This window comes from Pelodiscus sinensis, chromosome 14 (genome assembly GCF_049634645.1).
Source record: "Pelodiscus sinensis isolate JC-2024 chromosome 14, ASM4963464v1, whole genome shotgun sequence".
NCBI classification, from domain to species: Eukaryota; Metazoa; Chordata; order Testudines; family Trionychidae; genus Pelodiscus; species Pelodiscus sinensis.
The window spans coordinates 34,206-50,816 of NC_134724.1; the positions used below are offsets into that span (position 1 = coordinate 34,206).

Genomic DNA, 16,611 nt, shown 5'->3' on the forward strand with positions numbered 1-16,611 from the left:
CCACCAGCCCCAGAGGGGAACCGACGGCCCCCCCCGCTCGCAGGGCCTGGGGCGCCCCGTGGGGAGGGTCTGCGCTGGCTCCTGGGCGCGGGGATCCGCAGGGCCCGGCGGGGAGGCGAGAGACAGAACCGTGTCGCACGGTAAAGACTAACAAGATGGGGGGGGGGGCTGCCTGGCAGGGCTGCGCCCCGACAGGCTCCCGCGGCCGCTGCTCTGGGTGGGCCTGGGAGGGAGGGAGCCGGGCGGGAGGGGTTAGTGTGCGTGGGAGTGTCCCTGCACGCAACTGGTGTGAGTGCGGGCGTGAGGCTGTGAGCGCAGGCCACTGGGGCACGCGTGTGTGTGAGTGTGTGTGTGAGTGCGTGTGAGGCTGAGTACAGGCAACTCAGGGTGTGAATGTGAGTGTGTGTGAGTGAGTGTGTGTGAGGCTGAGTGCAGGCAACTCAGGGTGTGAGTGAGTGTGCGTGTGAGTGAGTGTGCGTGAGTGCGTGTGAGGCTGAGTACAGGCAACTTGGTGTGAGTGAGTGTGCGTGTGAGTGAGTGTGCGTGTGAGTGCAGGCAACTCAGGGTGTGAGTGTGAGTGAGTGTGAGTGCATCTGTGTGAGGCTGTGACCGCAGGTGATGAGGGGGCATTGCACGTCTGTGTGTGTGAGTGCGTGTGAGTGAGTGTGTGTGTGAATGCGTGTGAGGCTGAGTACAGGCAACTCAGGGTGTGAATGTGAGTGTGTGTGAGTGAGTGTGTGTGAGGCTGAGTGCAGGCAACTCAGGGTGTGAGTGCGTGTGAGAGTGTGTGAGTGCGTGTGAGTGAGTGTGTATGTGTGAGTGCGTGTGAGGCTGAGTACAGGCAACTCAGGGTGTAAGTGAGTGTGAGTGCATCTGTGTGAGGCTGTGACTGCAGGTGATGAGGGGGCGTTGCACGTCTGTGTGTGTGAGTGCGTGTGAGTGAGTGTGTGTGTGTGTGTGTGAGAGGCTGAGTACAGGCAACTCAGGGTGTGAGTGAGTGTGTGTGTGAGTGCGTGTGAGGCTGAGTACAGGCAACTCAGGGTGTAAGTGTGAGTGCATCTGTGTGAGGCTGTGAGCGCAGGTGATGAGGGGGCGTTGCACGTCTGTGTGTGTGAGTGCGTGTGAGTGAGTGTGTGTGTGAATGCGTGTGAGGCTGAGTACAGGCAACTCAGGGTGTGAATGTGAGTGTGTGTGAGTGAGTGTGTGTGAGGCTGAGTGCAGGCAACTCAGGGTGTGAGTGAGTGTGTGTGTGAGTGCGTGTGAGGCTGAGTACAGGCAACTCAGGGTGTAAGTGTGAGTGCATCTGTGTGAGGCTGTGAGCGCAGGTGATGAGGGGGCGTTGCACGTCTGTGTGTGTGAGTGCGTGTGAGTGAGTGTGTGTGTGAATGCGTGTGAGGCTGAGTACAGGCAACTCAGGGTGTGAATGTGAGTGTGTGTGAGTGAGTGTGTGTGAGGCTGAGTGCAGGCAACTCAGGGTGTGAGTGAGTGTGCGTGTGAGTGAGTGTGCGTGAGTGCGTGTGAGGCTGAGTACAGGCAACTTGGTGTGAGTGAGTGTGCGTGTGAGTGAGTGTGCGTGTGAGTGAGTGTGCGTGTGAGTGCAGGCAACTCAGGGTGTGAGTGTGAGTGAGTGTGAGTGCATCTGTGTGAGGCTGTGACCGCAGGTGATGAGGGGGCATTGCACGTCTGTGTGTGAGTGCGTGTGAGTGAGTGTGTGTGTGAATGCGTGTGAGGCTGAGTACAGGCAACTCAGGGTGTGAATGTGAGTGTGTGTGAGTGAGTGTGTGTGAGGCTGAGTGCAGGCAACTCAGGGTGTGAGTGCGTGTGAGAGTGTGTGAGTGCGTGTGAGTGAGTGTGTATGTGTGAGTGCGTGTGAGGCTGAGTACAGGCAACTCAGGGTGTAAGTGAGTGTGAGTGCATCTGTGTGAGGCTGTGACTGCAGGTGATGAGGGGGCGTTGCACGTCTGTGTGTGTGAGTGCGTGTGAGTGAGTGTGTGTGTGTGTGTGTGAGAGGCTGAGTACAGGCAACTCAGGGTGTGAGTGAGTGTGTGTGTGAGTGCGTGTGAGGCTGAGTACAGGCAACTCAGGGTGTAAGTGTGAGTGCATCTGTGTGAGGCTGTGAGCGCAGGTGATGAGGGGGCGTTGCACGTCTGTGTGTGAATGCGTGAGTGAGTGTGTGTGTGTGTGTGTGTGTGTGTGAGTGCGTGTGAGTGAGTGTGTGTGTGAGGCTGAGTGCAGGCAACTCAGGGTGTGAGTGTGAGTGAGTGTGAGTGCATCTGTGTGAGGCTGTGAGCGCAGGTGATGGGGGCGTTGCACATCTGTGTGTGTGAGTGCGTGTGAGTGAGTGTGTGTGTGAGTGCGTGTGAGGCTGAGTACAGGCAACTCAGGGTGTAAGTGTGAGTGAGTGTGAGTGCATCTGTGTGAGGCTGTGAGCGCAGGTGATGGGGGCGTTGCACGTCTGAGTGTGTGAATGCGCGTGTGAATGCACGTCAGAGTTGTTGCAAAGGCTTTGCTGCACGAGTTTCTTACATCAGGAGGCAACCTGAGCCGTCAAGGGCATCTCCTTGATCATCTGCGTCAGCGGCCGGTGAGCCGCGTGGGGGGCAGGTGGCAGGCTGCAGCCCGGGGCCGGGGGGGCTCAGTCAGAGGGAGGCTGCCTGTGCAAGGCCTGCGGAGGGAGGTTCTGGGCCCGGAGCGGGACCCAGCAGGTGCCAAGCGAGCGGGAGCTGTGCCCGGAGGTGAGGAGGGCGGGCGGGTGGCATGGGCCCTGCTCCGGGGTCCTGGCACTTGCGAGCCCGGTGTGCTGGGGGGAGGGATGCCCCGGGCAGGGGACAGGGCTAGGCTGGGCAGGCAGCCGATGGCCCAGGTCTGGACAAGCCTGGGGGAGGTGGATGGAGTGGGCCGGGGGCTGTGGGGACCGGCGGGGGGAGCCTCTCCCACTAGCAGGGACGGTGCGGCTCCCGTGTGGGCGGGGCAGGGCGTGTGCCGGGCGGGGCAGGGCGTGTGCCGGGCGGGGCAGGGCGTGTGCCGGGCGTGGCACAGAGGCTGCGCTGGCCGGAGCTCACGAACACGCTGCCAGCCGGGGGGAGGGGGAGGCGCAGCCCCTGCCTTGCTGAGCAGAGGCTGCTGTCTGGACTCAGAGCGGCCCTGCAGCGGGTCCGGTGGGGAGTCCCCCTGCACTCCTGGGCAAGCCATGGGGCCCTGGCAGGGAGGGTGAGGGGCTGTGCCCAGCTCCCTGCCCTCCCCTCTCCAGAGCCAGCCCCACACCCCTCAGCTGGAGCCCGTCGCCGTGGTGTCTGGGCTGCCCGGAGAGGCAGGTCCGGGGAAGCAGGGGACAGAGGGAAGGGAGGAGGCTCGGGGCCTGGCCCTGCCGGGGGGGCACACGCTTCGTCCAGCCATGCCAGGCCATCTGGCTGGGGCTCGGCCCCGCTAGGGGTGCCCTGTGCCTGGCACGGTGCCAAGGGTGCTGCCGGGCGCTGCGTGGGGGAGGGGTGCTGATGCCGTCTGTCCGTCTGTCGCGGCAGGAGGAAGCCGGCCTGGCCCCCGTGCCCCTGGGATGAACGGCAGCCTGGGAGCGGGCAGCGTGGCCTGCAGCAGCCTCCTGCCCTCGCCGGGCGGCTGTGGGTGGGGCCCCTGCCCCAACGGCAGCGAGGGGGCCCTGCGGCTGCCCACCTTCTCCCCGGCCGCCCAGGCCCGCGTCACCCTCACCTTCGTGCTCCTCGTGCTCGCGGCCGCCGGCAACCTGGCGGTGCTGCGGGCGGGCGCGGGCGGGCGGCGCGGGCGGCTCTCCCACGTCCGCCTGCTCCTGCTGCACCTGGCGGCCGCCGACCTGCTGCTCAGCTTGGTGGTGATGCCGCTGGACGCCGCCTGGAACCTCACGCTGCAGTGGCGGGCGGGCGACCCGGCCTGCCGCCTCCTCATGTTCCTCAAGCTGCTGGCCATGTACGCCTCGGCCTTCGTCACCGTGGCCATCAGCCTGGACCGCCAGGCCGCCGTCCTGCGCCCGCTGGCGGCCGCCCAGGCCCACCGCCGGAACCGCCGCATGCTCTGCGTGGCCTGGCTGCTGAGCGCTGCGCTCTCCGTGCCGCAGGTACCGCTGCCCCTCCCCCCGTGGTACCGCTGCCCCCGCGCCGGTACCCGCTGCCCCTCCCCCCGTGGTACCGCTGCCCCTCCCCCCGTGGTACCGCTGCCCCCGCGCCGGTACCCGCTGCCCCTCCCCCCGTGGTACCGCTGCCCCCGCGCCGGTACCCGCTGCCCCTCCCCCCGTGGTACCGCTGCCCCTCCCCCCGTGGTACCGCTGCCCCCGCGCCGGTACCCGCTGCCCCGTCCCCCGTGGTACCGCTGCCCCCGCGCCGGTACCCGCTGCCCCGTCCCCCGTGGTACCGCTGCCCCCGCGCCGGTACCCGCTGCCCCTTGCCCCGTGGTACCGCTGCCCCGTGCCGGTACTGGGGCCAGGCGGGGGGATGGGGCCGGGGGTAGGTGCGGGGCCGGGCTGAGGGTGGGGGCTCGGGGCCGGGCGGGGGTAAGTGCGGGGCCGGGGACCGGGATAGGCGGGGGGTTGTGGCTGGGCGGGGGTAAGTGCGGGGCGGGGGGTAGGCGCGGGGTCGGGGCCGGGCGGGGGGTTGGGGGTAGGCGCGGGGCCGTGGCCGGGCGGGGGTAAGTGCGGGGCATGGGGCCGGGCGGGGGTAGGCGCGGGGCTGGGGCCGGGCGGGGGTAAGTGCGGGGCTGGGGCCGGGCGGGGGTAAGTGCGGGGCTGGGGCCGGGCGGGGTTAGGCGCGGGGCCGGGGCCGGGCGGGGTTAGGCGCGGGGCCGGGGCCGGGCGGGGGTAAGTGCGGGGCCGGGCAGGGGTAGGTGCGGGGCCGGGCAGGGGTAGGTGCGGGGCCGGGGCCGGGCAGGGGTAGGTGCGGGGCTGGGGCCAGGCGGGGGTAGGTGCGGGGCCGGGCGGGGGTAGGTGCGGGGCTGGGGCCGGGCGGGGGTAAGGGCGGGGCTGGGGCCGGGCGGGGGTAAGGGCGGGGCTGGGGTAGGTGCGGGGCCGGGCGGGGGTAAGTGCGGGGCTGGGGCCGGGCGGGGGCAGGCGCAGGGCCGGGGGGCCGGGGGTAAGTGCGGGCCGGGGGGCCGGGGGTAAGTGCAGGGCGGGGGGCCGGGCCCAGCTCTCCTCTCTCCCCGTTGGCTCCCAGCTGTTCCTGTTCCACACGGTGACGGTGCGGGCCCCACAGAACTTCACCCAGTGCACCACGCAGGGCAGTTTCCCGCGGCCCTGGCACGAGGCGGCCTACAACATGCTCAGCTTCGCCGGCCTCTTCCTCCTGCCCCTGCTCATCATGCTCTGCTGCTACGGCCGCATCCTGCTGGAGATCTCCCGGCGCATGGGCGCCCGGCGCGGTGAGTGCACGAGAGGGGGGAGAGCAGCAGACTCCCGGCTGTGTCCCTAGCCGTGTGGTAGCAGCATGGCTCAGGCCCTGGGGGCGGGGTCCCTGTGGAACTTGCGGCTGGAGCTAGCTGCAGGGGGCTGGTGAGAAGTGGGGCTGGGAGTGGGCCTGGGGACACGTGGGGCGAGTGGGGCTGGGGAGGAGCAGGCAGGGCGGGGCACGGGCCTGGGGACACGTGGGGCGAGTGGGGCTGGGGAGGAGCAGGCAGGGCGGGGCACGGGCCTGGGGACACGTGGGGCGAGTGGGGCTGGGGAGGAGCAGGCAGGGCGGGGCACGGGCCTGGGGACACGTGGGGCGAGTGGGGCTGGGGAGGAGTGGGCGGGGCGGGGCACGGGCCTGGGGACACGTGGGGCGAGTGGGGCTGGGGAGGAGCGGGCGGGGCGGGGCACGGGCCTGGGGGCACGGGCCTGGGGACACGTGGGGCGAGTGGCGCTGGGGAGGAGCGGGCGGGGCACGGGCCTGGGGACACGTGGGGTGCGGGGGGGTCGGCAGCTCCCCCGCTCCGCCCCCACTGCCTGCTCCCCCCGCTCCAGGCTCCCCCCGGGAGGTGCCCCTGCGGTGCTCCACCAGCAGGATGCCGCGGGCGCGGCTGCGCGTGCTGCGGCTCAGCCTGGCCATCGTGGGCTCCTTCGTGCTGTGCTGGACGCCCTACTACCTGCTGGGCCTGTGGCACTGGTTCTGCCCCCGCGCCATGGAGCGCGCCGTCCCGCCGGCCCTGAGCCACGTCCTCTTCCTCTTCGGCCTGCTCAACGCCTGCCTGGACCCGCTCACCTACGGCCTCTTCTCCATCCCCCGGGCCAGGGGCTGCTGCACGGGGGGGCCCGGAGCCGGCCCGGATCCCTGCTCCCCGGCAACCGGCTCCTCCCGCTGCTCCGCCACCTCGGCCCACGCCAGGCGGGGCGCCCCGGCCGCCCCCGAGACCCAGAGCCACCCGGGCAGCGGGGCCAGCAGCATCCGCAGCAGCTGCCTGTGAGCCGGGGCCCTGGCAAAGCCCGGTGCACGGAGGGGCTGGCGGGGGGGAGTCGTCTTCCCCCCCCCCCCGACACTGCCTGGCCCCTGGGATGTGCCCCGAGCCCTGGCCCCGCGTGGGGCTGGGTGCTCAGTCTGGGCTTGCAGTCTCCACCTGCCTGGGGGCGGCTTGGGGCAGGGGCAGCCCCCCACTCCCTGGCCAGGGACCCCTTGGGCGGGGAGGGCTGGAGCCTCCTTTGGAGTCTGCTGGCTGTGGGTGCATGGGGCACTGGCTCCGCTGGGCGTGTGTGGGCCCTGGCCGAGGCCTGGCCCTCCGGCGGGTGGCAGGGGGGCCAGATGGACACGGGTTGCCAGGAAGTTGGGCTCCAGCTCATAGGCTCCGTGGGCGCCGGCACTCGCAGCGTGGGATCTGGGGAAGGTGGCGCACACAGGCTGGCCAGTGCTGGGCCAGGGAGGAAGTGGGGGACGTGGGGCCCGAGGGGCTGGGGAAACGGGCCCAGGGGGACGTGGGGCCCGAGGGGCTGGGGGAAGGGGCCCAGGGGGACGTGGGGCCCGAGGGGCTGGGGGGCAGTGGGACCCGGGGGGCAGTGGGGCTGAGGGGCTGGGGGAACGGGCCCAGGGGGACGTGGGGCCCGAGGGGCTGGGGGGCAGTGGGACCCGGGGGGCAGTGGGGCCGAGGGGCTGGGGGAACGGGCCCAGGGGGACGTGGGGCCCGAGGGGCTGGGGGGGCAGTGGGACCCGGGGGGCAGTGGGGCCGAGGGGCCGGGGGAACGGGCCCAGGGGGACGTGGGGCCCGGGGGGCAGTGGGGCCCAAGGGGCTAGGCTGCAGCATGGCCAGCTGGGCTCCGGAGCAGCGTGTGCGTCACCGGGCGGCTTTGCTCGTATCCGAGGCGGCACAGGCAGCTCTTGCAGCTGGAGACCAGCTAATCCCGGGGGCCTTGGCAGAACCTTGCTCCGCACCAGCAGCTCCGCCTGCTCCCTGCCCCGTCCTTGCTCGCCCACTGGCCTCCTGTCCCTGCAGCGCCAGGCTCTGGGGGGCGGGGTCCCAGGCAAGTAGCTCCGCCCAGCCCCGCCCTGCCTGCAATGGGGCGCCCCTCGCTGTGGGGCCTGGGAGGAGCCAAGGGGCTGAGGTGGGGCTGGGCAGGGGGCAGCTCACGAGAGGGTGGGTGGGAGCGAGGAGGTGAGATTAGGGAGCCAACCTCCCCCCTTCCTGGTGCTGCTGCCCCATGCCCTGGCCCCAGGGTGCAGGGGGGGCGGAACCACGCGCAGGCTGCTGCTGGACTGGGGCTGCTGCAGCCCCTTGCTCGGGGCTGGGCCCAGGCCAGCAGGCGCTGGGGGGGGCTGAGAGCCACCCTGGGGGAGGGGTCGGTGCGGGCGTGGGAGGCGCTAGCCTGGGATTCCAACACCCGGCCTTGTCTTGGTACCTTCTGCCAGTGCGGGCGCTTGCCGGGGGGGGGGGGGAGGGGACACAGCAGGAATTAGAGGGGGCTGCCGCTTCATCTCCCCTCCTGTTGCCGGGGCCTAGGGGAGTGGGGCCATTGTAGCCCTGTAGCCGGGCACATCTCCAGACAGAAGAGACAGGAACAGTCTGATGGGCGACCCCCAGCGGTGGCTGGCACACCCTGCCCAGTAGGAACGGGCCACGGAGGCCGGGCCACGGAGGCCAGGCCACGACCCCGCAGTGGCTGGCACACCCTGCCCAGTAGGAACGGGCCACGGAGGCCAGGCCACGACCCCACAGCGGCTGGCACACCCTGCCCAGTAGGAACGGGCCACGGAGGCCAGGCCACGACCCCGCAGTGGCTGGCACACCCTGCCCAGTAGGAACGGGCCACGGAGGCCAGGCCACGACCCCGCGGTGGCTGGCACACCCTGCCCAGTAGGAACGGGCCACGGAGGCCAGGCCACGACCCCACAGCGGCTGGCACACCCTGCCCAGTAGGAACAGGCCACGGAGGCCAGGCCACGACCCCGCGGTGGCTGGCACACTGGCTGGGGCAGTGCAAGTGCAGACTCCCTACCCGTCTGGGGGCAGTGCTCTGGTGCCTAGCCCCTGCCCAGAGCCAGACCACGCTCCAGAGTCCCTGCGGGCAGCGTGGCACTGGGCGTGGCACTGGGTCTGCTGCTCAGCCTGCTCGGGGCTGGCCCTGGGGGAAGGGCTCCGCGGCGGGCGTAGCAGTAACCCCCCCTTTGCTCCGGGCTCTGCCCTGGCTCCCTGTGCTCTGCCAGGCAGCCCACGCCCGGGCCCTTTGGGACGCGCCTGCCCTGGCCTGGGAGGGTCGTGGAACGGGGTCGGGTGGGGGGGCAGCAGCAGAGTCTGGTGTCTCTTCCCCCGCAGGAGGAGCTGGGAGAACTGGGAGCTCCCACGTGGCAGACACGAGGGCTGGCACCCAGCCAACCCCTGCGCCGAGGCAGGGCCACGCGACCCTCCACCAGCCCTGCTAGCTGCCTGACTCGTTCCTGACGCTCATGGCAGGGCTCCCCCGCCCCCCCCCCCCCCCCGGTCCCGCCCTGGCCAGCCGGGCGCCAGCTGCGTAGCCAGAGGCCTGGGCTGAGCCCTGCGGTGACCCCTGCTGGACATCTGCCCGGCCATTGGGGGCGTGAGGGGAGGAGGGTGTGATGGCACATTGGGGGGTCCCCCGTCTCCTGCCCCCCGAAATGGCACAAACAGACTGCACCAGCCGGTGGAATAGAGGAAGTTTATTGCCTCTCCAGGTTACAGCCCAGCACAGATGGAATCTGGTCACAGAGCTGGGCTAGGATGCCTCAGCCCCCCTTGAGATGGGGGAGACTGGGCCCCTAAACTCCAGCCCCTTTCCCTAGGCTGTCTCCTCCATGCTCCCAGACAGTAACTAACTAAATTCCCTTCAGCCCTGCCCCCCAGCCAGGGCAGCATCCACCTTCCTCTGTTCCTCTCCATGGGGGGTGTCTGGTTCAACAAGGTTTGGCATCACCTGTGCATAGTGAGGTTTTCCCTGCTGGGTCTTACTCCAGACAGCAGGGGTCACCACAGCCCAGCAAGTACCCCCACTACGTCACAGGGGTGTCAGTGTTGACTTGGGGGACGTCTATCAACGACCGGTCCCCTCGCAAGGGGCCACATCACGCCTGCGCCCGGCCTGTGAACCCAGCCCTACGGGACGGGCTCTGCAAGCCACACGGGCCGGCCCGGCCTGGACTCCGGCAGACAGCTGCCAAGGGCAGCGTCTCCTCTCTCTGTCCAGCCTCTCGCGGTAGGGAACAGACGCCGAGATCCCGGCCTGCCTGGCGCTCTGGGCCGAGAGATTGCTGCACCTGGCGCTCACCGGAACCTGCCCGTAACCCCCGTGTCGGGCCGAGTTCATAAAGCCGTGGTCAGCGCCTGGTGGGAGTGGCTGCCCCTGGCCGTGGGGTGAGACGCACGTGGGTTCGGGCACTAAGCCCAGCCTGGGAAGAGCCCTTGGGACCAGCCGGCTCCCCGGCAAGGCTGTGAACATGCATCAGGAGTCACGTTTGCAGCACTGAGCGGGATGGGCCAGACCCCGCGGGGTCTCTGTCCGGGCCGCCTTGGGGCACTGAACGGCCGGGCTGCAGCATCACCCTGTGAGTCCGACTGTGCAGCCCACGGCGCCTCGCCCGCTCTGCAGGGCCCCAGGCTGCCCAGGGACACGCAGGCCCGTGCTGCCAGCCCAGAGCTGTGCCACACCTGGCTACGCCGGCCGGGCCGGTCCCCCGACTGCCTCTGGCCCTCCACTGGCAGGAGGGGGGCTCAGCCCACCTTGGACACTGCTGCGGCAGCCGCGCGAAGGGCATCTAGCCTCTGGGAGCCCCTTTGGGCAAGGCCCCCGGGGGCAGGCGAGCTGCCTGCAGGGGAGGGAGGCCGAAGGCTTTGCCGTTGGCAGGGTCCAAGCCCCAGGCCCTGCGCGCGGAGACAGCCTGGGAGGCTGACCTGGGTATGGAACCTTCCCGCCCGGCATCAGCCCAGGCTGCTTTGGCCCAGCTGTGAAGGTGGCAACCGAGTCACGGCCCCTGGGGAGCAAGCTGGGAGTCAGGCCAGGGCAGCAGGGTGCCCCAGCCAGCCCGCGGGGGGGGGGGCAGCGGCTGGGGGCTGCAGAAGTGGCTGCTGTGTGGCCAAAGGAGGGGGGCTGGGGAGGCAATGTGTTTCATCGAAGGCCTCCTGGCACGTGGGTGTTAGCGGGGGCGGCGACCGAGCACTCTGCCTGGCTGGGGGGGCTCACCCAGCCCAACGCGAGCAGGGGGGGCTAATCGCTGAAAACGGAGGGGCCTCTCGCCTGCCCCCGAGGGAGGGGAGTACAGTGGCGGGGGGGGGGTGCTTATGTGCCTGCGCCTCTTGGCTGCCTTGTCTATAGTGCAGAGCCCTGTCCAGGGGCGGCTCTCGGAGCCCCCCTCAGCCTTGTCCGTGAGGGACACTCCACCGTGCCCTGGGAAACCCGCCCAGGCTACGCGCCCCCCAGCCAGACGCATCAGGCGCAAGCTTTTAGGTCCCCCCCCAGGCTACCCACAAGCCCTGTCTCCTGGGGGCCAGGCCTGGTGACTGACCGGTCCCCTCTGGCCTTTGGGTGCAAAGGAGCCAGGAGGGGGCCGATTCCTGTGGCTACTTGGGGCGCAAGGCCCCGCTCCTGGAGCCCTGGGTGGGGGGGTTCCAGGGCCAAGGGGTGGCCTGAGACAGGCTGTGGGGGGCAGGCGGAACACGTGTGCCCTGCTGCTCAGAGCCCGTCTCCCCGTGGCCTGGGGCTCGTGGCCCTCGGGGGCTCTGGCTGCACCGTGCGCTTACACCCGGCTGCAGACACGGACGGGAGTCAAACTGGGGGGGGGGGGCTGTCCAGTCTAGTGGCCCTGGGCCCACTCTGTGGGGCAGTCCCTGGCTGTGTTGGGCTGGGGGTGCCCCCTGCTGGCCGGTGTCTGTGTGCACTGCCCTGGGGCGGGGGGGGGGGGGTCCCTGAGGACAGGCACAGGCCATGGCTCAGCCTGGCCGGGGGAAGGGGTGTGAACAAAGGGGGGGCTGCCCGGGGCTGAGAGGGGGGCTGGGCACAGACTGGCGGGTGCGGGGGGTTCAGGGGCCTGTGCCCCGCCCCAGGGGGCTGAGGCGCCTGCCCTGACTCCTGCGTCCACATGGAACCCGGGCCGGGCCGTATCTCGGAGCAGCAATAACCCCCCCCCCCCCCCACTGGCGGGCGGAGTCACATCTTGCTGCAGACGGGGTTGCAGGGTCAGGGGCCTTTCCCAGCGACCTGCTGGGCTCCCTCCCTCTCCCCCCTGCCCAGGCGTGTGGGGAGCCCCCTGCTCCTGCCCCCGGCAGCACGGCCCCCCCGCCCCCTCGGCCGCCCCCTCGGTGCCGCCGGCCCCCGTCTCTGGGAAAAAGCTCTTGAGCAGCAGCGCTTGGCTGATGCTGACCACGACCAGCAGGAGACGCGGCGGTTCAGCTCCTCGGCCCGGCTCCAGTGCGGAGCCTCCCGCAGCCGGTAGCGCGTCTGCGAGTCGGCCACGCTGCTCAGAGCCTCGTGGGTGGCGGCGCAGGCCGACTCCATCTGGGGAGACAGGCATCCCTGGGGCCTGCGGCACGGCCGGGGCAGAGCCGGGCCCAGCGCTCAGAGCTGGGCTCCATGGGGGCCCGGCCTCCTCCAGCCGGGGGGGCTGAGCGGGGCGGAGAGGACACCCAAGCCTAGGCCTGCATGGCCCGGACAGATGCTCCCGGTGCCTGGCTCTCTCCTGGCACACCAACCCAAGCCAGACTGGGGCCAGAGACCTCGCTCCGGCTGGCCTGGCCTCTGCCCGCAACCAGGCTCCAGTTCCACGGCACACGCCTTCCCGGTCCCCCCCGCTGCAGCCGGACCGCGCCACCCTGCCCCCGGCGGGGCCGTTACCGGGGCCTGGAAGTTCTGCTTTTAGCGAGAGCTGCAGGAGCCAGCCCCCCCGCCCACCCCGGCCAGGGAATTAACCCCCCCGCCCAGCCTAGCTGACCCCCGCCCACCCCGGCCAGGAAATTAACCCCCCCACCCAGCCTAGCTGACCCCCGCCCACCCCGGCCAGGGAATTAACCCCCCCGCCCAGCCTAGCTGACCCCCGGCCAGGGAATTAACCCCCCCACCCAGCCTAGCTGACCCCTGCCCACCCCGGCCAGGGAATTAACCCCCCCACCCAGCCTAGCTGACCCCCGGCCAGGGAATTAACCCCCCCACCCAGCCTAGCTGACCCCCGCCCAACCCGGCCAGGGAATTAACCCCCCCACCCAGCCTAGCTGACCCCTGCCCACCCCGCCCAGGGAATTAGCCCCCCCCCGCCCAGGGAATTAACCCCCCCACCCAGCCTAGCTGACCCCCGCCCACCCCGGCCAGGGAATTAACCCCCCCACCCAGCCTAGCTGACCCCCGCCCACCCCGCCCAGGGAATTAACCCCCCCGCCCAGCCTAGCTGACCCCCGCCCACCCCGGCCAGGGAATTAACCCCCCCCCCCGCCCAGGGAATTAACCCCCCCGCCCAGCCTAGCTGACCCTCGCCCACCCCGGCCAGGGAATTAACCCCCCCCCCGGCCAGGGAATTAACCCCCCCGCCCAGCCTAGCTGACCCCCGGCCAGGGAATTAACCCCCCCACCCAGCCTAGCTGACCCCCGCCCACCCCGGCCAGGGAATTAACCCCCCCACCCAGCCTAGCTGACCCCCGCCCACCCCGCCCAGGGAATTAACCCCCCCCACGCCCAGGGAATTAACCCCCCCACCCAGCCTAGCTGACCCCCGCCCACCCCGCCCAGGGAATTAACCCCCCCACCCAGCCTAGCTGACCCCCGCCCACCCCGCCCAGGGAATTAACCCCCCCCCGCCCAGGGAATTAACCCCCCCCCGCCCAGCCTAGCTGACCCCCGCCCACCCCGGCCAGGGAATTAACCCCCCCGCCCAGCCTAGCTGACCCCCGCCCACCCCGGCCAGGGAATTAACCCCCCCGCCCAGCCTAGCTGACCCCCGCCCACCCCGCCCAGGGAATTAACCCCCCCGCCCAGCCTAGCTGACCCCCGCCCACCCCGGCCAGGGAATTAACCCCCCCACCCAGCCTAGCTGACCCCCGCCCACCCCGGCCAGGGAATTAACCCCCCCCCCACCCAGCCTAGCTGACCCCCGCCCACCCCGGCCAGGGAATTAACCCCCCCCCCCGGCCAGGGAATTAACCCCCCCACCCAGCCTAGCTGACCCCCGCCCACCCCGGCCAGGGAATTAACCCCCCCCCCACCCAGCCTAGCTGACCCCCGCCCACCCCGGCCAGGGAATTAACCCCCCCCCCCGGCCAGGGAATTAACCCCCCCACCCAGCCTAGCTGACCCCCGCCCACCCCGGCCAGGGAATTAACCCCCCCACCCAGCCTAGCTGACCCCCGCCCACCCCGGCCAGGGAATTAACCCCCCCACCCAGCCTAGCTGACCCCCGCCCACCCCGGCCAGGGAATTAACCCCCCCACACCCAGCCTAGCTGACCCCCGCCCACCCCGGCCAGGGAATTAACCCCCCCCCCGCCCAGGGAATTAACCCCCCCACCCAGCCTAGCTGACCCCCGCCCACCCCGGCCAGGGAATTAACCCCCCCACCCAGCCTAGCTGACCCCCGCCCACCCCGCCCAGGGAATTAACCCCCCCACACCCAGCCTAGCTGACCCCCGCCCACCCCGGCCAGGGAATTAACCCCCCCACACCCAGCCTAGCTGACCCCCGCCCACCCCGGCCAGGGAATTAACCCCCCCCACGCCCAGGGAATTAACCCCCGCACCCAGCCTAGCTGACCCTCGCCCACCCCGCCCAGGGAATTAACCCCCGCACCCAGCCTAGCTGACCCTCGCCCACCCCGCCCAGGGAATTAACCCTCCCGCCCAGCCTAGCTGACCCCCGCCCAGGGAATTAACCCCCCCCCCACCCAGCCTAGCTGACCCCCGCCCACCCCGGCCAGGGAATTAACCCCCCACCCAGCCTAGCTGACCCCAACCCCAGCCAGGGAATTAACCCCCCACCCACGCCGCCCTCCAGAAGCCCAGTGCCTCGGGCCATGGTGCTGCACGGCGTGGGTCTCTGGCGCTCCGAGGGGGCCGCGTGTGCGGTGGCAGGGCGCCCACAGCCTAGGAAGCACTGTGATCTGCAGCCCCGGGCGCTGCTCTCCGCCCCGCTGCCTTCGGGCTGGGTCCCAGGCCCTGCAGGGGGCTCCCCAGGGCTTGGGGTCTGTGCCCGGCCCTGGTCCCCAGACAGGGCTGCTCAGAGCCCGGGCCCAGCAGGGAAGGGCGGGGGGGACCGAGAGCCCCGCCAGCCCCAGCCCAGGGGGCAATGGAAGCCGGGCAGGCGGCGGGGCCCAGCTGGAGCTGAGCCGCTCTCCTGGGGCTGTCAGCTGCTGCCCAGCGTCAGCCGGGGCCTCTGGGCGCAGCCGGGCGGCGATGCCTGGTCCAGGGAGAACCTGCTGCCCCCGAGCCGAGCCGGGCGAACCCCCGGCCCCCCACGAGCCGGGCGAACCCCCGGCCCCCCACGAGCCGGGAGAACCCCCGGCCCCCCACGAGCCGAGCCGAGCCAGGCTAACCCCGCCCCGTCTCCCAGTCCAGGCCGGGATAACTCATGGCCCCGACTCCTGAGCCGAGCCGAGCCGAGCCGAGCGAGCCCCGCCCTGTCCCGGGCCGGCCGGTACCGGGCAGTCCAGCGAGAGCCGAGGCCGCGCCGCAGCGGCTGCTGGAAGCGCTGTCGGGCAGCTCGAAGGTGAACTCGGCGCCGCCGGCCCGGCCCGCCAGCAGCAGGTAGATCAGCCGGCACCGAGCGCCCATCCCCGGCCCGCGCAGCCTGCTCCCCCGGGCGGGGGCGGGGGTCCCGGCAGGGGCTGGCGGGGGTCCCGGCGGGGAAGGGGCGCAGAGCCGAGCGGGGGCGGGGGTCCCGGCAGGGGCTGGCGGGGGTCCCGGCGGGGAAGGGGCGCAGAGCCGGGCGGAGCTGGCCGGGTGCGTCCCGGAAAGTCTCTTTCCCTCTCTGATACTCGGCATCCCAGGGAGCCGCTGCCTGGCTGAAAACCGGCTGTGCGGCCCACGCAGGCCTGCGGGAAAGGCCCACGGGGGCCGGCCGGGCAGCGAAGCGTGGCACAGCGGCAGGGCGCTCCGAGGCGCTTTCTCAGCTGGAGCCGTGGGGTGTTCGTGTGTCCAGCCGCCGCCCCCATCCCAGCGCTGCGAATTCTTTGCATAGAAGGGAAGCGGAGCCCGAGGGTCTAGCCCCCAGTGCCGGGACAGTTCTGCTCTTACGCCCTAAGGGCTTGAGCTGGCAGCCACCTGGTTTGCCGTTCCCGGGTGGGCAAACGGGCCCAGCCTGCCCTGCAGTTCTCCGGCTCCCGCGGCCGGCCCTGCCTGGGTGTGGACAGGCGCCGTGCGCCACCGGCCCGGTAGGGCAGAGGGCCAGGTAGAGCCGGTGGTTGGCGCACACCGCCCCCTGCTGGCCCAGCAGGGCAGTGCAGTGTAGCACTCTGGATGCTCCCCACAGTGCCCGCACACAGCACAGCCTGCGGGGCCCTGGCTCGGAGATTTGGGGTGCTCCAGCCCCATGGTGGGGCGGGCGGCAGGAGGAGGGGGCCTGGAGCACCAGCACAGACTACCCAATGGGCTTTGGGGCCAGATCTAGGCAAGCTGGGGGCCACATCTGGCCCGGCCTAGGTTCCCCACAGTGGTGTGGTGGGGGGGCAGTTGCCCCCGGGCCCCAGGCTAGGGGGTGCCAGTGTAGCCCCCCTCCACTCCCCCTTTCGTCCCTCGGCTCATGGGCTCCTCTCTGCCCCAGTTCGACCCTCCTCCATCTCCGCTGGCAGGCTGATGTGGGTGGGGGCCCGGCCCCACACTGGAGGGGGCGGGGGAAGACGTGGTACAAGCTCCGCCCTCCTCCCAGGGTGGGGCTCAGCTGAGGGCCAGGTTCAGCACGCGGTGGGGGCAGGAGGGAGGGCCATTGCCCCGGACGCATCAGACGCTCGCTCCGCCTCCGGTTCCCCACCCTTGCTCTAGGTGTTGCTCGGGGGGCATACCCGGGGCGTGGTTAGTGGTGGCACGAGGGGTGGCGCACAAGGACCTGCGCCCGCCGGTGCCCACTAGCAGGGCAGAGCTCATGGTGCCATGGCAGGCACTGCCCCAGCGACGCGGCCAAGAGCGGGCTAGGAGAGGCGCTTTCCCTGCAGGTGGGAGGCCGCGGGAGCCGGGCTGTACTCGCGGCGTGGCTCTTCGGGCTGCGTGGACA

The 16,611-nt window shown here is 71.0% G+C and overlaps 2 protein-coding genes across 2 annotated transcripts; one reads left to right on the forward strand and one right to left on the reverse strand.

Moving 5' to 3' along the window:
- Window positions 1-270: 270 nt before the first annotated feature.
- On the forward strand, window positions 271-6,876 carry LOC142818279 (gonadotropin-releasing hormone II receptor-like). Its single transcript, XM_075896776.1, has 4 exons — window positions 271-2,735; window positions 3,522-4,087; window positions 5,175-5,379; window positions 5,960-6,876. Exons 1-4 carry the CDS (start codon window positions 2,480-2,482, stop codon window positions 6,397-6,399), a joined length of 1,467 nt encoding a protein of 488 aa, XP_075752891.1. The 5' UTR covers window positions 271-2,479; the 3' UTR covers window positions 6,400-6,876.
- Window positions 6,877-10,991: 4,115 nt separating this feature from the next.
- LOC142818258 (uncharacterized) lies at window positions 10,992-16,137 on the reverse strand. Its single transcript, XM_075896764.1, has 2 exons — window positions 15,003-16,137; window positions 10,992-11,923 (listed from the first exon to the last, which is right to left on the reverse strand). Exons 1-2 carry the CDS (start codon window positions 15,384-15,386, stop codon window positions 11,606-11,608), a joined length of 702 nt encoding a protein of 233 aa, XP_075752879.1. The 5' UTR covers window positions 15,387-16,137; the 3' UTR covers window positions 10,992-11,605.
- Window positions 16,138-16,611: the final 474 nt, after the last annotated feature.